Source organism: Syngnathus leptorhynchus, chromosome 6 (assembly GCF_054491065.1).
Source record: "Syngnathus leptorhynchus isolate UIUO chromosome 6, UIUO_Slep, whole genome shotgun sequence".
In the NCBI taxonomy this organism is placed as follows: Eukaryota; Metazoa; Chordata; class Actinopteri; order Syngnathiformes; family Syngnathidae; genus Syngnathus; species Syngnathus leptorhynchus.
The window spans coordinates 907,144-930,447 of NC_141200.1; the positions used below are offsets into that span (position 1 = coordinate 907,144).

At 48.5% G+C, this 23,304-nt stretch overlaps 3 protein-coding genes across 11 annotated transcripts in view; all 3 read left to right on the forward strand.

The window, feature by feature from the left end:
* LOC147055078 (unconventional myosin-IXAb-like) overlaps window positions 1–15,502 on the forward strand; it is a 36,989-nt gene extending 21,487 nt beyond the window's left edge. For 4 of the 9 annotated variants that reach the window (XM_085913655.1, XM_085913651.1, XM_085913653.1 and 1 more), the window contains exons 7-42: window positions 227–353; window positions 1,590–1,679; window positions 3,671–3,787; window positions 4,101–4,235; window positions 4,311–4,432; window positions 4,509–4,650; window positions 4,923–5,112; window positions 5,224–5,343; window positions 5,894–5,969; window positions 6,042–6,188; window positions 6,271–6,310; window positions 6,395–6,517; window positions 6,661–6,741; window positions 6,908–7,018; window positions 7,143–7,265; window positions 7,338–7,487; window positions 7,568–7,869; window positions 7,942–9,015; window positions 9,083–9,152; window positions 9,302–9,508; window positions 10,057–10,154; window positions 10,230–10,327; window positions 10,401–10,633; window positions 10,714–10,830; window positions 10,917–11,105; window positions 11,359–11,406; window positions 11,491–11,602; window positions 11,746–11,807; window positions 11,905–12,097; window positions 12,168–12,296; window positions 12,397–12,502; window positions 12,568–12,699; window positions 12,790–12,913; window positions 13,608–13,813; window positions 13,911–14,053; window positions 14,184–15,502. In XM_085913655.1, coding sequence (XP_085769781.1) covers window positions 227–353; window positions 1,590–1,679; window positions 3,671–3,787; window positions 4,101–4,235; window positions 4,311–4,432; window positions 4,509–4,650; window positions 4,923–5,112; window positions 5,224–5,343; window positions 5,894–5,969; window positions 6,042–6,188; window positions 6,271–6,310; window positions 6,395–6,517; window positions 6,661–6,741; window positions 6,908–7,018; window positions 7,143–7,265; window positions 7,338–7,487; window positions 7,568–7,869; window positions 7,942–9,015; window positions 9,083–9,152; window positions 9,302–9,508; window positions 10,057–10,154; window positions 10,230–10,327; window positions 10,401–10,633; window positions 10,714–10,830; window positions 10,917–11,105; window positions 11,359–11,406; window positions 11,491–11,602; window positions 11,746–11,807; window positions 11,905–12,097; window positions 12,168–12,296; window positions 12,397–12,502; window positions 12,568–12,699; window positions 12,790–12,913; window positions 13,608–13,813; window positions 13,911–14,053; window positions 14,184–14,557 — 5,911 coding nt within the window. In that variant the 3' untranslated portion in view covers window positions 14,558–15,502. Of the gene's footprint in view, window positions 1–226; window positions 354–1,589; window positions 1,680–3,670; window positions 3,788–4,100; window positions 4,236–4,310; window positions 4,433–4,508; window positions 4,651–4,922; window positions 5,113–5,223; window positions 5,344–5,893; window positions 5,970–6,041; window positions 6,189–6,270; window positions 6,311–6,394; window positions 6,518–6,660; window positions 6,742–6,907; window positions 7,019–7,142; window positions 7,266–7,337; window positions 7,488–7,567; window positions 7,870–7,941; window positions 9,016–9,082; window positions 9,153–9,301; window positions 9,509–10,056; window positions 10,155–10,229; window positions 10,328–10,400; window positions 10,634–10,713; window positions 10,831–10,916; window positions 11,106–11,358; window positions 11,407–11,490; window positions 11,603–11,745; window positions 11,808–11,904; window positions 12,098–12,167; window positions 12,297–12,396; window positions 12,503–12,567; window positions 12,700–12,789; window positions 12,914–13,607; window positions 13,814–13,910; window positions 14,054–14,160 lie in introns of all 9 variants that reach the window. The other 5 variants (XM_085913658.1, XM_085913654.1, XM_085913652.1 and 2 more) reach the window with 5 other exon arrangements.
* Window positions 15,503–16,799: 1,297 nt separating this feature from the next.
* LOC147055079 (uncharacterized) lies at window positions 16,800–18,292 on the forward strand. The gene is made up of 3 exons (XM_085914929.1): window positions 16,800–16,873; window positions 16,986–17,025; window positions 17,690–18,292. The coding sequence occupies exons 2-3, from the start codon at window positions 16,986–16,988 to the stop codon at window positions 18,211–18,213; spliced, it is 564 nt and encodes a 187-aa protein (XP_085771055.1). The 5' UTR covers window positions 16,800–16,873; the 3' UTR covers window positions 18,214–18,292.
* A 2,512-nt stretch (window positions 18,293–20,804) lies between these two features.
* LOC147055080 (uncharacterized) lies at window positions 20,805–23,120 on the forward strand. The gene is made up of 3 exons (XM_085913365.1): window positions 20,805–21,101; window positions 21,173–21,218; window positions 21,802–23,120. Exons 2-3 carry the CDS (start codon window positions 21,173–21,175, stop codon window positions 22,320–22,322), a joined length of 567 nt encoding a protein of 188 aa, XP_085769491.1. The 5' UTR covers window positions 20,805–21,101; the 3' UTR covers window positions 22,323–23,120.
* The last annotated feature ends 184 nt before the right edge of the window (window positions 23,121–23,304 follow it).

Sequence of the window (23,304 nt, forward strand, 5' to 3'; positions counted from 1 at the left end):
TTTGACGTTGAAATAGATGGCGTCTTCACACAATTCCTTCCGTCTCTACTTGGAATCAAGCTCATATTTCGTTTATCACTAGCCACCTACAAAACGGCTGTATGATGTTAGCAAGCAGGCTAGCCCTTTGTTTGGCAAAACTACTGAAAAAAAGTGTCTCCGTCTCTAGATTTATGACAATGATGGGTTGTGACGGAGGAATATTTTCTTCCTTCCCCCCCGCCAGGATTTTCTCGCTGCTGTCGGCCATCCTCCACCTGGGCAACATCCGTTACAAGAAGAAGACCTACAGGGACGACTCCATCGACATCTGCAACCCGGAGGCCCTTCCCATCGTCTCGGAGCTGCTGGAGGTGAGCGTTGCTCCTTGAGTTGTGAGTCGGCATCATCTGTTAGCGCCAGCTAGCTTTTGGCTAATGTTGAGGCTAATGGTTATGTTTGTCATGTTAAGGCTAAAGCTAACGTGTTACTGTGGGTGTGTGTTATGTGACATTACATTGCAGTGCTTTTTTTTTTTTTTTTTTTTTGGGTTGCTTTTGGCTGCTTTTTTTGTCATCTCCCTCAAGTTATCCCGTGATGTATGGCCCACCCGAGTAGCATAATAACCACATCAATTTGTGGCTTTTAAAAAAAAGAAAAAAAGCGTCCGTCTCTGGCTCAGTTGGTCCAAGCACAGCTTGCGGTGACGGTGGGAGTGAAGAGGTGCTTGACACAAACCGCCTTGCACTTACACAAGGTCCCGGCAGGCCGCATTCTATTTCTAGCCCTCTTGTGCCACTAGGGGCCACCGACTGACGCGCTTAAAGTCATCTGCGTGATGACGCCGCATTCGTCAAGGTCCCAAAAAAATGATAACAAGGTTTGCTTCTCTGAAGGTCTAATTTAAAAGCTCCATCGGCCCAACGCGTTTGTCACAAAGGACATTCGGTGATGTTTTGACGTGACCTGGGATCAGTTGTGCGTTTGTGAACTCCCAGCACACCCCCACCAATTGGCCGGCAGCTTCCAGCGTGCTCTTTGCTCCTTGCGTAGGGATTAGCCCGCAGTGTGAAATGAAGTCCGCTAATACCCTGGCACATCCACACTGGCTTTGGCCATACTATTTACTAATCCCCGAGGCTCTGACATCTGCTTCGTGTGTCACCAATGGCTGGAGCGCCGCCAAATTTGGTGGGCGCTCGCCAGGAAGACGCTGAAAGCGGGAAGGACTTTTCCTTGCTTGGTTAAAGATGACTAACAAGTCAAAGATGAATGAGCAACAGTGGAACAAGTTGTGCTAATGTCAAGACCAACATTTTACCCTTTGTCCGCTCACTTATTTGCAGAGTTGTTCTTTTTTTTTTTTTTTTTTCCAATTCAATTTAAATGCCTGTTTGTATTGATTTGATCTTTATATTTTTTCCAATACAATTTAATTTTCTGTATTGATGATGATAGTGTGAATTACAAGTGGATTTTCTCTTTTTTATCAATAATAATAATCATGATTATTTTTATTCTAATTGTTGCTGTTAAATTAGATTCATTGTGTTTGTAATCATTTGAAATTAGGATCGTCTGCAGGAATTGAAGCATTGTCTTGATTTTAGGTGAAAGAGGAGATGCTGCTGGAAGCGCTGACCACCAGGAAAACCATCACCGTTGGCGAGAGGCTCATCGTGCCCTACAAACTTGCTGAGGTGACACACGCGCACGTAGCAAAATGCTAACCAGCAGATTAAAAAAAAAAAAAAACTCCATTTCCAATCAGAAAGTAGCAGATTTTATATTACAAAAAAAAAAAAATCCCTCCATTTCTAATCATTGACCAGGAAGTATCTTCAGTCACGGTTTTGCGTCAGGCCTGGATTGTATTGGCGCGCTTCCTCAAGTTTGTCTTTGTGGCCCGACTCGCACGCGCAAACTCGTCCGCTTCCTCCTGCAACTTCCCGTTTCCTGTCGTGCAAAGCAGCCGTCGTCGCGGAGCCGCCCGCCCGCCTGCCTGCCCGGCCGCCTGACCTCCCGCCCACCCGCCTCTTAGATGTGATATTGGGCCCACGCCGACCGTTCAGCAGTTCATTCGCGACGACTCGATTACTGTTCAGAATTAAATTTGCCGCCTGGCCTACTGCTTGTGGCCGCGGGGCTTTTGTTGTCTGAGGAAGGAAATACTACACACACACACACACACACACACACATAGTCTGCTTAGCCCACCACCACCCACATGCACATCTGATCTGTGCACTAACAATAGTTGCCCCCCCCCCCCCCCCCCCCAATCCACGCAGTCATGTGCTCTTGTCTGAGGAATGCGAAGCCTCCACTGGAATATGTGCCACAGCCAACGAGCTGACACCGTAATTGTCCCTCAGGATGTGACGAGATGGTGCCTGACTTTATTTTAGGCTTGAACAATCAATCCACGCCATCATATAGAGCGGAGCGCCACAGGGCTCGGAGTCGGACCTTGACTGTTTGCCGTCCGGCAAACACACATCAATTTTGCGCTCGCAGCTCATCTCCCAGAAAGAACCCTGACCCGCTCTTAGGGGTCCGACGCCGTCCCGGAGGAAGTGACAAATGAGCTTCCGCAGCGAGTCCGATACAGATTTCTCTCTTTGCCGAGATGACAATGCTGACTTTTTATCTTTGGCAAAATGGCTTTAGCAGATCTGTAACTTGAGATTTGTAGAAGCTTTATAGCATAAACTGAGCTTTTAATAAATCCCACAATGGCCAAACGCTGCCCGTGCAAATACGCCTTGTTGGATCTGATACTTTGACTGAGCTCTATATATTTTTTTCTTTCAATTGATTATATTTATTGTATTTATTTTTATTTATTTCTTTTTGAATCATTTATTTCTTTTTTTTTTTAAGTCGGCGAAGGAGCTTTATTTTTATTCATTCAATCAAACGTTTTTGAAGTTGATGATCAACGTCACTTATTTGAGCGCCATCATGTCAGTCAGGCAGCCTCCAAAGTGTGCTTTGACGCAAGCCAAAAAAGAGCAGCAAACATTTCGTCCTGACTTTTATGATGCCACATGTTGTTAAATACGAGGCCAGACGAGGCAGCTGCAATTCATACGGTGGGGTGTGTAGACTTGTTTTTTTCCCGCCGTCTGCAAATACAAATGTTTCCTCTTATCTAAAGGAGTTAAGCAAGGAAGCGTACAAGGAAAACACTTGGACATTTGCATCACAACTTTCAGTCCCCCCGAGTTCCCGTTATAATTTTCTCTGCCTGAATTATTCATCACCTTGCATAAGCCAAGCAACGCAGCCTGAGCGGCTAAAAATAACACAAAGAATCAATAATGCAAATGCTTTTTTTTTTTTTTGCCTAAATGCAAAATGTTCTTGCGAGTCACATGGGCCGGGGCGTGTGTTTGGGTGGCCATGATGCAGCAGGACAAATATTTGCTCCCTTCATTTTTTTGTTCAGTGTGAAAAATAGGAGCTATTGTTGAGATGTCCAGCGCATGTTCACTGGAAAATGGGCCAAATCTGTTGTGTTGAAGGCAGCGCAAATATTACACAAATGTCAACATCGACCCCAGCCCTGACCCCAACCGCCCGACCCGACACCCACCCCTCAATATTCGCATTCAGAACATCCATCCATCCATTTGCCATTTCTACCCGACGTCACGGAGGAGCTGAATTATGTTTCCGTTGTGCGCAGGCGGGCACGGTGAGGGATTCCATGGCCAAATCGCTTTATAGCGCTCTCTTTGACTGGATCGTGTTCCGGGCCAATCACGCTCTGCTCAACAACAAGGACCTGGAGGACAAGTCAAAGGTGAGAGACGTCTTTGCTAGAGTCTAGGATGCCCCCCCCCCATAAAAAAAATAAAAAAATTGGGGCAGATGGCCTTGAATTCCCCATCAGCTCACGTTACCCCCTCTGGGATTTTGGTTTCCCTCGGCACTGACGTCATGTCGATCACGCCGAGGCGGGTCGATGCGGCGGCGCTTCTTATCGAGGTTGTTCCTCTTGCCTTCCAGTTGGATAAATAATCCTCGTCCTGCCGACCCAGTTAATAGCTTTGACCGTCGATGGCCGCAAATTGGGAAAAAAATACTTATACTTATTATGTCCGCCTCCCTTCCAGATCTTCTCCATCGGCGTGTTGGACATCTTTGGATTCGAGGACTACGAGAACAACAGCTTTGAGCAATTCTGCATCAACTTTGCCAACGAGCGGCTGCAGCATTACTTCAACCAGCACATCTTCAAATTGGAGCAGGTGCAGCTCTGGCCACGTCGGATCGATTTTTGCGGGCTGCAAATTTGCCAGCGCTTTGCCTTGGTCTTCTGGCAGGAGGAGTACCGAGCCGAGGGCATCAGCTGGCACACCATCGACTACATCGACAACAGCAGCTGTATCAACCTCATCAGCAAGAAACCCACGGCGCTCTTCCACCTGCTGGACGAAGAGTGCAAGTACGTCACCGAGGAGGGGGGGGGGGGGGGGTGAATCAGCAAGCGACGTATCCTCATTTGTCTGTTTTGACGGCAGCTTCCCTCAGGCGTCCAATCAGACCTTGCTGGACAAGTTCAAGCGTCAGCATGAGGGAAACAGCTACATCGAGTTCCCGGCCGTCATGGAGCCCGCTTTCATCATCACGCACTACGCCGGCAAAGTCAAGTACGGAGTTAAGGTGAGCTGATCAGATCTGATTCTTTGCCATGAAATCACTTTTTTGGGCTTCTTTTTCTGATCAATGTTGAAGCAGGCAGTCTTTTCCTCTCCTTTTTGTCCAAGCCTTTGATGAAGTTCTCGTCGTGCCGCCGACCTACTTTTGTCTTTCCCCCCCTCCCCGCTGGATCTAATTCTCCCAGCTGCGTTCTGATAAGAAGCACATGTGCTGGAAGCACTCCAGTCTTTTGGATATATCTACCGCCACCCAAAAATATTTTCTGCCGTGTTCAGGACTTCCGGGAGAAGAACACGGACCACATGCGTCCCGACGTGGTGGCCTTGCTGAAGAGCAGCAAGAACGCCTTCATCTGCGGCCTGATGGGAATCGACCCGGTCGCCACCTTCCGCTGGGCCGTCTTGCGCGCCTACTTCCGGGCCCTGGTGGCTTTCCGGGAAGCCGGACGCCGACACAAGAAGACAGGTCGGACGGCTGTGATTTTTTTTTTATGACTAGAGGCGCAACTATTCAATCAATCGATCAATCACCAGATCCAAAAAGGACCTTTTTTTTTGTTTTACATCTGACGGCTAGGTCACGATTCCGCCGTCCCCTGCGCCGCCGTCAAAACCGTGGACAGTTTCAGTTTCCTTCATCACCCGGTTCACCAGAGGAGCCTTGAGATCCTTCAAAGGTGCAAAGATGAGAAATACAGTAAGTAGCTTCAATCGGGCGGGAACAGCTCCAACTTGCTCGCATGAAAGAACAAAAAAATAATAATAATCTCGATTCTTGCCACAAATTGATTTGATTTAAGAGAAGACATTTGTTCAACTCAATGAAATTACTCCGACTGGTCATGTGTGAAATAAGCCCCGCTTTTAGAGCCCCCACAAATTCCTGTAAGCGCCGTTTTTTTTTGTGGAAGCTGGCGCCTTGTTAACGAGCTTTACAATGGCGGCGGCACATTTCTGAGGTGAGTTCAAGTGAAAAGGCTCAGAAATCAATTCCAGGTTGAGGCCGTCACTTGTGGTCAATAACACCAGAAGCGAGAAGCTTTTATTACGCCAGCGCTCTGTAAGAAATACAACCTCACCCGCGCAATTTCCTTTGTGACTGATCGGGGGGAAAAAAATCTGTGGAATTCGTCCCCTGTGGACAAGCGGGAGCCTGCGCTGGACATTTTTTTTGTCCTTTTTGATATTCTTGTTGTTGTAGCAAAGTCACGGCTCATCTTGTTTTCCTCTCATTCCGTGGCGTGCAGGCATCACCAGGAAGAACCCTCGCTCTCCGCTGGCAGATCTTCAAGGCGCCAACACCCTGAACGAGAAAGCCGGCCGGTGAGTCCTCCACGTCAGACGTGTGGTCGTCGTTGGTCCCTTGTTATGATTTGGCTTTTTACGGGCGTGCAGGGATGGCTTCGGAGCGGGCTGCAACGGACGCGGGCCCAGGTCGGGACGCCTGTCGTCGGCGGGGAGCCCGACGGCCCTCGGAGAGGACGGCATCTTCGTCAACTCGTCCAACAGCAAACTCCTGGAGCGAGCTCAGGGAATCTTACTGTGAGTATTTTATTGTCCAACAACATTTTTGCCTCGGCTTCCTTCCCCTTTAAGTCGCTGACTCGTTTCTCTGACTTTTCAGAAGAAACAGAAACTGCAAAATCAAGCCCAGCCTGCCCAAGGTGAGATACGACATCAAATTAGGAAAGAGGACTTGCGTTAATCTCGTTTTTGTTGTTGTTGTTGTTGTTTTTTTATATCGCTAGCACTTGTTGGACGTAAAATCTCTGCGTCACCTGAGCAGCGTGACGCTTCACGATCGCATCACCAAGTCGCTGCTTCACTTGCACAAGAAGAAGAAACCGCCCAGCATCAGCGCTCAGTTCCAGGCGAGTCTTTGCTCTCTGCTGCCCCTTGCTGGACATTGAAGGAAAATACTAATTGCTCACTCTTCCAAAAATATATAAGAAAATTTGCCCGTCGGACTCAACTAAATTGATGGGACAAGATGAGAATATGTTTGCGTGTGCAGGCTTCCCTCACTAAACTGATGGAGACGCTCAACCAATCGGAGCCGTACTTTGTCAAGTGCATCCGCTCCAATGCTGAGAAGGTACAAAACAGAATGAAATGTTCATATCATAAATATAGAAAGAAAATACAATCATTTTTCTTTATATATATTGTATAAAAATATGAATATAATAAATATGATCTTAATAAATAAAAATCTTTTTCTGTGAGATTGAAATCAAAACATTGTTTCTCGTCTTTGTCAGCTGCCGTTGCGCTTTAATGACAACTTAGTGCTGAGGCAGCTGCGCTACACGGGGATGCTGGAAACCGTCCGGATCCGACAATCGGGCTACAGCGTCAAGTACACCTTCCAGGTAAAGCTTTGGGCCCATTTTACATTCTGATGCTATCAGCAAAAAATGCCATCAAACGTCATCTACGTTATTGTGCTTGTCAATTAAAACAACGAGTCATCAGGAAGCGTGATGTCATTTCCAGGATTTTGTGCGTCACTTTCACGTGCTGCTGCCTCGAGGCACCACCGCCACCAAGTCGGGCATCAGGGAGTTCTTCAGGCAGATCCATCTGATGCCGGCCGGCTACCAAGTGGGCAACACCACGGTAAAGAGAGACGCAAACTCCTCCCGGTGTCATCCGCTCACGTTTTGATGAATCCCACCGTCGGCCTCGCAGGTGTTCCTGCGGGAGACGGAGCGTCAGCGTCTTCAGACGCTCCTGCACCAGGAAGTTCTGCGGCGTATCGTCACGCTGCAGCGACGCTTCCGAGCCGTCCTGGAGAGGAACAACTTTGTCAGGATGAGGCTGGCTGCACGTGTCATCCAAGTGGGACTTTTTGGATGACAAATAATTCACAGCGGCAAATCAAATAAAACCCCTTGGCCTTCATTTTTTTTCTTTTGAAGCGCTGGTGGCGATGCTGCCTCCTTCGAGAGTCCGCCATGGATCTGAGGCTGGAGGAGCGAGCGGTGGTGTGCCTCCAGACAGCCTGGAGGCGCTGCAGGCAGCGCCGGACGTTCCTGCGGTGGCGCGGCTCGGCCGTGGCCATCCAGAGGAGCTGGAGGACGCGACGGCGCCGAAGGACGGCGGCGGCCGTCGTCATCCAGGCGGCTTGGAGGGGATTCGCTGAAAGGAGACGCTACTGTGAGACCTGCAGGACTGTGACGCTGCTGCAGGCCGTGGCGAGGGGTTACCTGGCCCGCCAAAGGTACGCAAAAGGGTGAGTGGGAGGAAAAACTAAGTCACACGTCGGTCATCAATGTTTTTCAAATATCCATAGATTCCGAGAACTGAAGCAGCAGCAGCACGAAGCGGCGGCGCCCATCGTTCGAGGACCTGACGACGACCTCGCCTCGGAACAGGACGGCGCGGAGAACCCGGCGGAAGACAATCGAAGTCGGGGCGCGGACGAGGCCAGCCACAAGACTCGAGCCAAGCGAGAGAGCAGACGCATGAGAGAGCTGGAGCAGGCGCAATTCAGCTTGGAGCTTCTCAAGGTTCGCAGCGGAAATGCCGACACGCCTCCTCGAGGAGAGTTGGAACCGGACAGCGCCACCTGTCGCCCGGAGGACCATCGCAGACATTCGTCTCTCGATAGCTTTGAGGCGCTCGCCGCCGAGGACACGGAGACCGAAAGTTCCGGAGCGTTCGCGTCCCGTTCGACCGCGCCTCGGGAACGTTTGACTTCAGAGCCGGCGAGAGATTCAAACCACAACCAAAAGCCCGAGACGGCCTCGCCGCTCAGGACCGAGAGCCCGAGGGCGACGTTTTACATCGCTTCCGACCAAAGTCCGGTTCGGGAACTGACGCGCGAAAGCCCCGGCAAGTCTTCCAAAGACAGAAGGGAGTCCGCCTCTCGAAAGCCCGTCGTGGTCTTGATCAGTATGCAAAAAGAGAGTCCTCTAGAAGAGGGGTCGTCGGTAGTCCAAAGTCCAGAAAGAACTTCTGAATGCAGAGAACCGCAAGCCACTTCCCAACGGACACACATATCAGGTTTGGAGGTAGCGTCTACCCTTGAAACAGAAAGAACTCCACAGTCCACCTTTGAGGAAGGCGATTCCTCCATGGTTCCGTCTTCAGCCACTTTTGAGGCAAGCCCAGAAGTTCCTGGCCTTTGCTCCTCAGAAGTAGACATCAAGATCACCCTGGAGGCCAAAGCCGGTGTTTCTCCCGCCGTCCGCCCTGGTCAGCGGGAGAAGAAAACGGTCCCGCCCGGGCAGGGAACCTCCAGCCCGCTCCTTGACACCAAACCACCCAAAGCCCAGAAGAAAAACTCGGCTCAGACCGTCATCGTCAACATGACGGAGAAGCCCTCCAACACGGCGCCGCCCAGACGCAAGCTTCCCTTCTCCAAGTAAGTCCCAACCAGCACATGACCTTTGACCTTGTTTACAAAACGTGTGTATGTGTGTTCCTTGCAGGTCCGATAAGGATTTGGTGACTCAGGGAAGATCTTTGTCCATGTTCAGAGATGATTCCAGAACTAGAGAGGTAAATGTACACTTCGGGCCCGGCTTTTAAATGGCTTCATTGCTAACGATGGTTTTTGAGATTGTGGAAAAACGCCATCAAAGGTCTCCCTCCTCAAGTGGCTTTGGCGATTTGTGAACATTTTTGCCGTTGCTGTGGTTGCCCGGCAGCAGGTGGGGCGGCCGGGCCCCAAAAAGAAAGCGCGCATGTCCCGGACGCGCTCCGACTTCCTCACGCGCTGTAACTCGGAAGGAGCCACGCGCTCGGACGACGACGACGACGAGTACTACGTCCCCGTCCAGTCCCGCACGCCGCCCCCCACCCCGTGCCCCCCGCGCGCTCGCCCCAAGGCCGACTGTCACAGTGACTCCGAGATGGTAAATCCTCCCGGGACCACCTCCTCGTCCTCCTCCGTTTTCCCGCCACTTCCGCCGACTTCTCAGGGGGCGGAGCCTTCTAATTTCACGGGCTCTCTCTTCCCGTAACGACAAAGTGTTTTTCTATCTGCTCGGAAAGCAAGAAGATGGCGCCGGCTGCTGCACGGCCTGGACTCACCCAATCCGACTCTTGAGAAAAGAAGCTGCGCTGATGCATGCTGGCTCCAATGACGCTTGATCAGGAGCATTCTTCTCTTTCTTGTGACTAATCAACATTTCATTCAGCATGAAAAGAGAAATGAAATTTCAGGATGAACTAAAAATGCGCTCCAATGTTAAAAGAAAGGTCAAAGGTGACACTGCATTTTAGCGCCATCCTGGAATTTCACCCCAAAGTCCAAATGACCGAACTTTTTGTGAGTGGCGTGTTCCAACGTTGGGGACAAACCTTCTCGCTTGGTCGTCATTCGCAGCATCCCAGGACGCCGTCGGTCATTTTGGGAACGCTCTGCTTGCTCACTGGTCTGGTTTGATGTCTTCCGTTGTAGGATTCCCACAAAGACCCAAAGAAGATCCACAAGACCATGTCGTCGGGAGATCTGGGCAAAGTGGAGGTGCTGAGGAAAACCTCCAGTCAGGACGGAAGGTACAGAGATCACACGATTCACGCAAATCTTCACGTGTGTCTCGTCACTTCTTTCACTTTCTTCATTTGGAGCAGAATGAGAGGGAAGATGCGATTCTGGAGTAAAAGTAAACACGGCGGGAAAAAAGTGTCCAGCAGGGGCGAAAGTGTTTCTGAGACGCCCGGTAAGAGAGGTAAAAAAAAAAAAAAAGCAAAAAGCTGCATCTTATGTTAGCTGATTTTTTATTTTTATTTTCTGGCCGTCAGAGGCTCCGTCGCCTCCTCTCAGTCCCGACCTGGAGGCGGCATCGCCGCCGCCGCCGCCACGGGGCTTGCGGGACAGCAAGGAGAACAAGGAGCCGTCTCCCAAGTTGCGGCGGCGGCGCAGCCTGAAGATCAGCAGCGTGGCTCTGGAACCCGCCCAGTGGCAGAACGACGCCTTGCACATCCTCAGCTCGGCTCACGACTACCGCACCATGAACGACTTCCTGCTCAAGAAGGTGCCCGCCCCAAAAATGCATTTAGGCCAATCTTTAGTTCCACGACCTCAGCGGGAATGCCAAAAGTGTTTTTGCGTCAGATCGCCGACCTGGAGAGTGAAAACGGCAAGAAGGACACCATGGTGGATGTGGTCTTCAAGAAAGCCCTGAAGGAGTTCCGCATCAACATCTTCAACTCGTATTCCACCGCCCTGGCTGTGAGTACGCGATCCCCCCCATCTTGTGCAGTGGACTCGCCCACACGTATGGACCATGTCAAACGAACATGCGTGTCGCCGGGCAGATGGACGACGGGAGGAGTATCCGCTACAAGGACCTGCACGCCCTCTTCGAGCACATACTGGAGAAGAGCATGCGGCTGGAGCAGCGCGACTGGAACGAGTCGCCGGTCAAGGTGTGGGTCAACACCTTCAAGGTCTTCCTGGACGAGTTCATGACCGAGTACAAGCCCATGGAGGGGACCATCGGCAGGGTAAGGAGAAAAGAATGAAGCAACGTCATTTAGAAAAAAATTGCCTGGATGAAAAGTAACATCATTTCAAACTCATTTTACACTAGCCTGAAATATATGTATTAGATTTTTTATTTTATTATTAATGATTCGCTTTTTGGAAAAAAAATGTAAGCGACTCGTTGACTTCCACTTCCAAGCCCAAAATATGATTTGACTGTTTGATCACAGTCAGTTGATGAAATTGACTCGAATTGTGTGTCTTTGTTCCCAGGCTGCCAAACGAGAGCGCAAGAAGTCGCGCAAGAAGGACACCGACATTGTGAGTTAAAAAAACGCAAGGCGGCCATTTTGGACGGTGATTGTCGCTGGCCTGAGCTGGTCGTTGCCGCCCCCTCGCCCGCAGGTTGAGGAGCACAACGGCCACATCTTCAAGTCGACGCAGTACAGCATCCCCACGTACTGCGAGTACTGCTCGTCGCTCATCTGGATGATGGACCGAGCCTGCGTCTGCAAACGTGAGCGCCGTCTTCTCACTCACTAACTCACTTACCTTACATGTATCCTTTTTCTAATGCCGTCTTCGATCGGGTCGGCACTTTTTGGCTTCACGTGTCAACCAATGAGACGCCTGGACTCTCGTGCGCCGTCTGTCTTGCAGTCTGCCGCTACGCCTGCCACAGGAAGTGCTGCTCCAAGATGGCCACCAAGTGCAGCAAGAAGGTAGGCAGGCAGGCAGGCAGGCAGGCGCCCACGCCGGTCGCTGGCCAAAGTCGGCCCCTTTTTATTTTTCCTTCATAACGGGACCGTCGCGCTCCAGTACGATCCGGAGCTGTCGCCTCGTCAGTTTGGCGTGGAGCTCTCCAGGCTGACCGGCGAGGAGCGCAACGTCCCCCAACTGGTGGAGAAGCTCATCAACTACATCGAGATGCACGGCCTCTACACCGAGGGCATCTACAGGAAGTCGGGCTCCACCAATAAAATCAAGGAACTGCGCCAAGGGCTGGACACCGGTCAGTTTTTGCTCGCTCGCTCGGCCAGATGCCGGCCAACGGGATTCACGTGCGGCTGCTCGCTTTCCAGACGTGAGCAGCGTGATCTTGGACGATTACAACATCCACGTCATCGCCAGCGTGCTCAAGCAGTGGCTCCGCGACCTGCCCAGCCCGCTCATGACATTTGAGCTCTACGAGGAGTTCCTCCGAGCCATGGGTAAGCCCGTGGCGCGGCGTGGCGCGGCGTGGCGCGGCGTGACGCCGCCGCCCCGGCCTTTGTCTTCGTTTTGCGACGACCTGCCGTTTTGGGCGCTCAGGTCAAGCCGACAAGCGGGAGGTGATCCGAGGCGTGTACTCGGTCATCGACCAGCTGAGCCGCACGCACCTCAGCACCCTGGAACGCCTCATCTTCCACCTGGTCAGGTGAGACTGCAACTAGATGTTGGAGGTGGTCACCATGGCATCCATACCTTGACTTTTGGTTTTAGGATTGCCCTGCAGGAGGACACCAACAGGATGTCGTCCAACGCGCTGGCCATCGTCTTCGCCCCGTGCGTCCTGCGCTGCCCCGACACCATCGACCCCCTGCAGAGCGTCCAAGACATCAGCAAGACCACGGCGTGCGTCCACTCATCTTCTTCTGTACTTTTGAAGAACCTCGTGTTTTTTTTGGGTTGTTGTTGTTGATGTTGTGTCCATTTTGGGGTCAGGTGCGTGGAGCTGATCATCAATGAGCAGATGAGCAAGTACAGAGCGCGCTTGAAGGACATCAACAGTCTGGAGTTCGCCGAGAGCAAGGCCAAGAGCCGACTGAGCCACGTCAGGAGGTCCATGGTAAGAGCGGCCAGCCGTGTTTGCGGCTCATATTTTCAACATTTTCAACACTTAAGAGACTCAAAAAAAAGAGAGAAATGGTGGCGATAGAAAAAAGATCAATATTTAATTTCAGAGCCCAATATTGGAGGTGGGCGGGGTGAGCAATGTGGCCCGCCCATCACCACCATCTTCTGTCCCGTCCAGTCCGGTCTTCGCAGTTGTCCCGTCCGCCCGCTTGTATGCCCCAAAAAATTCAAACTCGGCCATCGAGGCACCACCGCGGGCACGCACGCACCGAAATAACCATCTTGTCTAAATATATTCACAAATTTCAAAAAGGTTGTCGTGTTGTCGCTTGAATAGCAATGTTAGCGCTAGCAGTGAGTGGCGCCGTCGGTGTGGTGTTGTGCGTCTTCCATGAGTATTTCAAAGCGACAACGCTCATCTTATTGCCGCACTGACCCATTTTTGTTTTTGCTAACTGGCTAACATGCAGCCTAACGCTGCCCGACTAAAGGTAAAGCCTTTCTTTGAGTCTGAGTGTCCACTTTGTTGTTAGCTGTGTTCTTGTGATTAGCACATCTGTATGTTATAAGCATCGAAAGTAGAAAGTCTCCAGTGTGTTTCTCCATCATTGTTTCTCTTTCGTTTCTTTTCAAAATAGGAACAAGCCATATTGAGAAGCGCACGTTTTGTTTTTGTTTTCTTTCAGAGCAAGAGCCGCGTTCGGCAAAGCGGCGCCCACGCGCAGTCTCCGCCGCTCAGCCCCAGGGCGGGCCCCCCGGTGGCGGACGGCGAAAGCGCCGGAGCGGCCGGCGAGGAAGCGGCCGAGGGCACGCTGAGCGAGCAGCAGCAACTGGCCTTGCAGCAAGAGGAACGGATCCTCACCGAACAAATCGAGAGTCTGCAGAAAGAAAAGTATGAAAGATTCCATTGCCGTTTGTTGATTGATCATGAAATAGTTGATGAGCAGGCTCACATAAGAAGTACACAATGGATTGTTTTTTTTTTCCAGGGAGGAGCTGACATATGAGATGTTGATCTTGGAACCGCGAGCGTCCGACGACGACACTCCAGAATCGGAAGCGTCCATCGGCACGGCCGACAGCTCCGAGAACATCGCCGTGGAAACGGAGGGCGCCGCGGGGGAGCAGCCCGGTAAGGACCCAACTAAAATCATGGAATTTGATTCGAAACGCAGAAACTGTAAGTCACGATGCTATCGATCGGCACAGGAGAAATATCATGTTTTGAATTTTTTTTAGCGTTAGTTGTTCCGACTCCGCAGAATGGGGCGCTTACGGCTCCCGAAAATGGGAGATGAAGTGCAGGCGACCTTTGCGCCGCCATCCCGACTCGGTGGACTCGGCCGACTCGGCCTCCGTCGTCTCCTGCTTCGATCAGCCGTCGTCGGACTCGCCGTCCCCTCACTACCGCTTCCGCTCGTCGTCGTCGGGACCCCTGCTGGCCTCCTACAGCCCGGGAGGGGCGGGAAAGGCCTCCGAGTCAGGGCGGCGGGCCGGGAAAGACCGCCCCAGCCACAGGCTCCGCCTGAGCCGCAGCTCGCCGAGGGAGACGTCGGGCGGACGCCGCAGGGAGCCCGAGTTCGGCTCGGCGCCGCAGCAGCTGGTTCTGTACGGCAGTAACGAGTTCATGGTGTGACGGCGGCGGGGGCGGGGCGGAACGAAGGCCTCCCTCCATATTCAGGTTCGGCCGAGACTGGTCACGGGGGTCGCCCTCCCTCGGCAGGGCAGGTGAGCACTGAGCCAGAGCGCAGAAGAAGACGAAGGAAGTGCCGCTGAACTCGGGGTGGGCCGTCCGTCTGTCTTCTTCAGCTTGTAGCCATAACGACTGAATCGCTCTAAGCTAAGCTAGGCTAAGCTAAGCTAAGTCCGCTTTTCACGTTTACACACCAGCCGAGATGCAGCATGCTCGTCCCTTTGAGTCCCTGTCGAGAAAGCTGGCCACAGCTGACACTTTACGCGGAAGAGAATAGGGCTGAACAATTTTGAAAAATCACATCATTGTATTTTTTCACCTCAATATTGCCATTTACTATGCGAGCATTTTTAACAAACACAAGCAATAAATGAATCGGCATTGCCCTAAACAAGATTCATCATACGAAATTGGAAGGATAAATTCACATGAAAAGCTTTTGTATCGTTGATAACTTCCCAAACATTAGCCATCTTTAAGGCGTTGACCAGAACAACATTTGTAAGGTGTGACCATAAATCCTAAGATGAAGACACAAGCTGCAGATTTGGCTTTATCACGTCAACGAAATGAATATTGCGTCCGACGACATTGAGGAATTGTTCAGCCCTAGTAGAGAAGAAGGCCAAAATCATCCATTCCCTCAAGTGGTCCGGTGACACGGAAGATTGGATGATTCTGAGCGTGTACATAGAGAGCAAGCGAAAGGTAGGACACGCACGCTTGTGAACATCAGTGTTATGACGTCACCACTTGAACTTCTCTCTTTTGCTGTAATAACCTGTGCTGTCATTGTTCTATTGTCGATATGCTTCCTTCCTTTCTGTCGGTCGACGCTCGACGGGATTTGTTGTTGTTTTTTTTTTTTGACGTATCGGCTCACACATACACACGCACGTATTCTCCGGGTCAGTCCATGAAAGTATTTGCTATTTTATTGGAAAATGTAGGGGAAAGCTTGACACTTGACAGCTGGCTGGTTTTCATTCACACGCGATTAGGCGCTGGTCCAGATGCTTCTGACTTTTTCCCGGTCCAGCTCGACAAACAGCGCTTCCGTCCGCTCGTAGCATTTAATACGCAGAAACCAAAAGACGTAGCAGGCAAAGATTTGCTGCAGTGAGGCTCGTGGGTGGCCGTTAATAAAACTGTGAGACCAGACCATCAGTATTAAGCAGCTTTCCACCGCCTCCGTTTACTCTCTATACACACACACACACACACAAATGAGCTGGATAAACAAAAGTGATGATCGTTCTCTATTCTTTGTTGATGTCCTTTTGCATCATTTGTGCGGGGGGAAGAAAAAAAAAGTGAATGTAAGTGTCACTGGAAGGCATGCTCTGCTTTCTTGGGTCCTTTTTGTTCCTCTTTTATACACAGTGTATGTACTGTATGTGAGTTTTATTTATGTCCACGCTTACTGCGCTTTCAACGGATTTCTTATGAAGGATATATTATCCTGCGTACGATCAAGTGCTACAAGGCCAGCAAAGAAAAACAAAACAAGGTTTTGGCTGCGCCACTCTGTACATAGTTATATACGAGGTGCAATTTGTGTTCCCTTTTGTTTTTTAATTATTATTATTTGAAGGACACAAACATGTCTATGGTTGTAAGAGTAAATAAAAGACTATTGGGGAAGTTCATCAGACTAGCTACAGATTTATGCAAATGGGTGGTTATTTATTTTGTTGATACTTTTTCACAAGTCTGTTGACTAATAGCGAAACCTGACCCGAGGTTCTTTATTATTTAAGTCAAACACAAATTCATCTTGAACAACCCTGCGAACTCTGAAGTGAACGCAACATTTACTGCCTTGGAAAACACTCGCAATTATTCCATTTTTTTGCAAAATAAATTAAGAAAATTGAAACTGCAGGCTTGTTTGCTTTTCTTGATTTAAAAAAAAAAAAAAAAAAAGCAGAATATCTGAATGAGAAATGGGCCATCGGCGCACCACAATTCTTTTCATATCAATACTCCATAATATATTACAAAACCTATTTCAAAATACATTGGTCATTATTTAGGAAAATAATTGTTTCAAAAGTAGGATTGTATAATCCTGTATAAGAGAATAAAATGTTCTATTTGAAGTGTGGAAGCCGCGTGTGCCGAACGGCCCGGCCCGGCCCGGCCCGGCCCCTCTTCTTGCGCAACACCAAATGCGCCTGCGCCACACGAGCGTTGGACATCATTTCCCATCGTGCATCACGGCAAGCTCAGAAAAAAGTTGCCCGACGCTCCTTCACGGTGAGTCGCTGAACTCTTTCGTGGCTTTTTAAACTTCACCTACTTAATTTTCCTATTTTTCATGTGGTCATGTTGCTGTCCTTAAACATGTTTGTGATATCTTCTCTTACAGATGTCTTTGGTTTTCTTTGATTTGGTGACAACTGGATTAGGTATGTGAATTGATGGCATTTTTAAAGAATGCAACTATCGAAGTTTTTTTTTTTTTTTTACAATCGATGTCAATTATACATTTAGGTTAAACAACATTTATTATTTTTAGACTTAAAAAGTATTTGATGGTGATCAACAGAAGCCTGTGCAAACGCCCGTTTCATCCTCTTTGATCCAAGGGTCGGCACACACCCATTGGTCCATTTGACATATTGACAGTTGGTTGAACCAATCAGGATTGAGAACGAAAGCAAACGACGGTCGAAGGGGCGGGGACAGAGTATCGCCCTTCCTATTCAGATACAGCTCACAACTACAGTCCTTGGTTTTTATGCAAGATATCCCATAAAAAACGTTGATTTCTCACCAAAATATAGCAATAGCTGACAATCTGTTTCAATCTTTTTCTCCTCTTTAGGAAGTCAATTGTAAGCTTGATTTGATTAAGGTCTGCTGATTGACTTGGTCATTCCACTTCCCTCCTCAAGTGTGATGACACGATGAAACTTTTGGCGTTAATAGCGATGCATTTTTTTGTCAAATGTCCAACAAAATGCTTTTTACACTTCACAACAAAGATCCTCATCACCCGCATGAACAATTTCATAGGCGCACTCCAAAATTCTCAAGCGAACTAACTTTCTGACTCTCTTTTGTCCGCAGACACTTACAAATGTGACATCATCCAGATGGGGGCGACTTGCGGCCAGAGGACCTTCAACGTCTACGTTCTCCCCCGATGGCGTATTAGCAGCGCGACCCGCATACGCGCGGGCTTCACCGTGGAGGACGGCCGTCTGTTCCGCCACGGGCGGGAAATGGCCACCGTCCCGCTCCGGCGAGCTCTCGCCTGCTTCCTCCGCTTCCTGGCTTCTTTCCAGAGGCCCGTGTTCCTGGCGGCTCACCACTCCAAGCGCTTTGACACCCCCATCCTTGGAAGGGTGCTGGCAGAGTTCTCCTTCCTGTGCAAGTTGCAGAGTCTGGTGCCCTGCTATCTGGACACCTGGCTGCTCAGCAGGAAGTTCCAACACGAGTGTGGTCACAAATTGAAAGCCTTAGTGCGCACTTATCTGCACAAGCGCTTTGACGTCTACAACGCGCTGGAGCAAGCCGAGGTGCTGCAGGAGCTCTTTTACGTGTGGAACCCAAACTGGAGTGACGTGTGGAATTCCATGATCACCTTGTAGTATGTCGAGGCCTAGAGGTCAGAACCGGCACGTGATGTCACTTTTTGAAATGTCAGTAAAGCAACTCGAGTGTGCCTTACTTCATGTTTCTTGTCAAACTGTTTCTTTACACTGCAGCAGAAAATCTGTCAAGATCCTGTTGTCACCCGTTTTGTGGGTGGGTGGGCTTACTCGTGTGGATACGACAGGTGTCCACACGTTTAACCCAAAAAAATTCATAAAAGATAGTGATCATAATTTAGCACACAAAATAGATGAATCATTTAAAATGCAAGATAAAAGCAATAATTTTAAAGACGACTACTTATTGTTTTTTAAATAATACGAAAAGCACTACCAGTGCTACGCAGGCTCCCTCTCGTGGCGTTTAAAAGAAACGCATCGCAAGTACAGTTCAGCTATATTTGTTCATTTCATAGCACACCAAATATTGTGAATAGTAGAAAAAAATCGAAAGAGAATGCACCTCATGAATTCCATAGTGATATGTCGCAGCGGAAATGTCTTTTAATGTGACATTTGTGGAAGTAGACCGCCCAGTTTAGACGGCGCGTGTGCCTAATGAAGTGTCTTCTGGCTCGCATGAAATGCGGCTGCGCCGAAGGAGGAGCGCTGGACTCCATTTCCCAGCATGCACCGACAGGCGAAGAAAGCGCAAGATAACAGCGATTGCCCGACGCTTCATCACCGTACGGTAAATTGCCGAGTTTAGAACGTTGCTTTTAAAAGCCATGTCTTTCATTTCATTTCTGTTTTTGATCTCGTCTTTTGCAGATGACTTGAGTTTTCTTTGATTTGGCGACAACTGGATTGACTATGTCATTGAATGGCATTTCAAATCATTTCAAACAGGAACCTCTACAACGTTTGGAACCCAAGTTGGGATACCATCCTGGATGCCTTGATCTACCCATAGTGTCAAAGTCAAGACACGGAGCAGGTTAAAACACATCATTTTTGTCATTGATCAGGAATAAAAATAGGAAAAGATTTCACTAGAACTCAATTTGTATTTTTTGACATTGTTTTTATCGAGGAAAACAATCATCGTAACCTTAATAATCATGTAAGGTCTGGAGTGGCATCCCACCACATCATTTTCTTGTTCCTCAAGTCAATCAAATGTTTCTTGTGAATTGGATTTGAGAAAATCGGTGGTGTCAAAAATGTTCTGGGCATTGTTTTATGCATCTTATTTAGTCTAAACACGATATTCTGTGCAATACGGTGTTTGTCTAAATTGAATGAAGCCTAAAAATCCACGTCAGGAGTTCAGCCATTTTTGCCTCGTCCTGAGGCAATGACATCACAGCGGGCGGGCGGACCAGGCGGGCTCATCTTGGAAAGAAAAGAAAAAACCCAGATCCGCCGTGAAGCTCATTACTTTGTGGCTTCAGATATAAAGAAACTTAACAACGTGGTTGGTGAAAAAATGAAACAAAAAGTGCCAATGACTTGGGTGGATAGTTCCAATATCATTTCTTTCTAATTCCACGCCCATCTTTGTAGATGTCAGGAAGCCAAAGATTTTGTGTTAGCTGCGGTGCTCACTGAACTCGAACCCACAAATGTTTACCAAGACAACTCATTTCCTGAGAACATCATGAATGACTTTGCAACAGTATTTCAATCACACATTGCTGATAAGATTGACAACTTATTTTACGACTATTTGCAAGTGTTGACTTTTGCCTGCCCGCCTGCCCGCCTGCCTGCTGGCTGGCTGGCTGGCTGTAACCTTGAGTTGTCAACATCTGCTTGCTGACCATTGTGAAGATAGAGATAAGAGCAACTCCGCAACTTGCTGGAACCAGTTTGCAGAGACGACCCCGGCGGAAGCTTACCACTAGATAAAGAAAGACATGTTCTGCATCATTGCTACCGGAGTTGTAAAATAGCCAAATTGGCTTTTATGTGCCTCTTGCATAAAAGATAAGAAAAACAAATGATCAACTGGAATCCAGCTGGCCTGGCCTGATAACTGTCTTGAGTCCCAGTGCATGGAGCTTGACTCTGGTTGCATTTCAAAGCAAATGAAACCAAGCGTGTCCTTTTATGGCTGACGTCATTGCCGACCGACTAGAGGCAATTTGCTTTGGTTTTCGCTCTCTCTCTCTCTCTCTCTCTTGAAGAGGGAGCAGCAGCAATGTGTACATCCTCTTATTCGTTTATACAAACTTATATACTTTATCATATGTGTAAATACTCTTATGAATGTATCCAGACATAGTTGCTCCATATACACGGCACACAGAGCTGGTCATTTTCCATGACACATAAGCCTATACAGATACAAAACATTCAGTGGATAACAAGACATTCGGGTTGTTGTTGTTGTTGTTGTTGTTGTTGTTGTTGTTGTTTCATTTGCTGAAGTGCATTGTGTAGTGACCAGGCACGAGCTTGCAAACTATGACAAGACATCTTTGTTTTCCTTGCTCGATGACGGACATCTCTCTGGCTCTCTCTCTTTCATTTCCCGTCATTCTCTCCATTTCCTCTTTCATTTCCCCGCTTTCGTGTCCTCTCTCGATAGATATCATGTCTTGAAGTTCTATGTCGCCGGTGTACCTAATCTAATGTCCCTTCGACGCTCCTTTGGGAATGCAGCGGGATTTCATTTCCCATCGTGCACCGCGAGAAAAAAAAGCGAAACTAAAGGGAAACGAGGAGAAAAGTCGGCTGTTGAGAGAAAAACAAAAGCGCGATGGGGCGAGCAGGCGAGCGAGCGAGCGGGGGCTTGCCCTGTGTGGGCGGTCACCTCGGGGGAGAAAGGAAAACCTCCCTGTTCCTCGTAAATGAAAGTCAACTTTGACGCGGGGGGCTATTAAAGGAGCAAGTCGGCTCGGTCGGCGGCACTCGAAGGCGAGACGAGACGTTTCTTCACGGTGAGTTGATGATGATGATGATGATTTTTGAAAGGTCCTCTTGAAATGACTTGTTTTGAATTCTTCTGCAGATGTCGTACACGGTGGTTTTCTTCGATCTGGAGACAACTGGACTGGGTAGGATGACTTTGCCCAACACACTCTTATTTCTTTTCAATACTGTGGCACAAGCGACGAACGAACGCGTGTTTATTTTCCACTCTTGTGTGGAAAAAATAAAAACAAAATCAAATCAAATCTTGATAAGTACGTAGTTCCCAAACCTTTTACCGTCAATAGCCTACAAACTCGCAAAGTTGTCCGACTAATTAAAAAAAAGTGTTGTACTTAAAAACAAAATGCTGTTTGTCTTAAACAAAAATGTTATTCGAATGTTTTCCTTTTATTGACTCAATTTTTTTCTTCATATTTGTTTCTGTGGATCTTTAATATACCACTAGAGGGTGCTCTCATACCACTTCTGGTACTTGAACCACACATTGGCAGTCTCACTGTTCTCATTGATTGTATTTTGTGTTTTAAATAGTGTGCACACAATTTAGTGATAGGTAAATCTAACGGGTTCTTATTGAAGACAGTTTCATCTTTAATAATGATAGCATAAATCTCGGTTGAAGCTAACCTCAATGAAGCGAGCATGCATCTTTTTTTTCCGGTAAACTCCGTAAAACGAAATATATGTTCTCTCCCTTATCGGCAGACACTCAAAGGTGCGATATTATCCAGATTGCGGCCGTCTGCGACGCACGGGTCTTCAACGCCTATGTCGTCCCCCGCTGCGCACTCACCAAGGAGGCCGGCGACGTGACGGGTTTCTCGCTGGTGGGCGGCCGTCTCTTCCGCCACGGGGAAGCCATGGCCACCGTCCCACTCCGCCAGGCGCTGGTCTCTTTCGTGGAGTTCCTGTCCTCTTTCTGCGGGCCGCTGTACCTGGCCGCCCACAACGCCAACCGCTTTGACGCGCCCGTCCTGAACCGGGTGCTGAAAGAGTTCTCCCTCCTGGGCCCGTTTCAGAGGGCCGTGTCCAAATACCTGGACACCTTTCTGCTCAGCAAGAGGATGTTCTGCAATTTCTATAGCTACTCCTTGACGTACATGGTGGAGTACTTCCTGGACAAATCCTACGACGCCCACAACGCGCTGGAGGATGCCAAGATGCTGCAAGAGCTCTTTCGCAAGTGGAAGCCGGGCAGGATGGCCGTGTTGAATTGCTTGATCTAGAGCACACTTCCTATCGAAGCCCTGGAGGTCAGATCCAGTTGGCCACGTCACTTTTGTGCGCTCGCTAATCAAATCGTGTGTCTGCTTTATGCTACTTTGGCAAGAAATCTGTAACCAAATTGCATTTTAGTCATCTATAATCAGCATTTTTTCCCCCCTCATTTTGCTTGTCACTATTTTCAGTTCCCTAATTGCAAGACTTGAATTTCCTTTTCTTTTTTTTTTTTTTTAAGAAACATGCCAAGCGGAATATTAAGTTTGCCGCTAGGATTTTTCGTTTTCCCTCAACCTATCTATGGAAGAACAAAAAAATAGTCTGAAAGCATTTTTGATGGCAAAATCATAATTTCTAAAAACAGAAGCGAGCGCACGGTATGGCGTGAGTTGAACGTCAGTGGCTTTTCAACACGGCCCCAGACTTCTGTGGACCAAATACAGCACAAGTGACAAGGTCAAGGCCTTTTGGCCTCATGTCATGTTCTACGGCCTGCGAAAGCTTGTCACTTTTTTTCTTGCCCAAAATGGCAATTATGCAATATTAGGATTCCCAAAAGTGGTGAACATATTTGGGGGGAAATGCAATTTAATCAGACCTTTTATATTTGTCTACGGCTTTTATCAGCTGACAGTATTGACACTGAAAAGGACACTAGGATGATGACTGAACCCACAACTTTTCAGTTGGGACACAAACATTACCACTGAAATGAGATGCTTTGTGTTTTCATTTATAATTGACTGTGATTTTTGATCATTTCATGAAAAGAGCTTTTATCTGTGTTGTAGGTGACAAAACGAGTTTTGAAAATTATCTTTGTAGATGCATTGCTATGATTTATCTTTATATCATTTTCAAAATTGCATTAAAAAAATATTATATTCATTGTAGTACTTATCTTGCTAACACATTTTTACACTTGACAATGACCTGTTGAAATGTCCTCATGCAATATTTTACTTTTGATTTGACCTATTCGTGTGT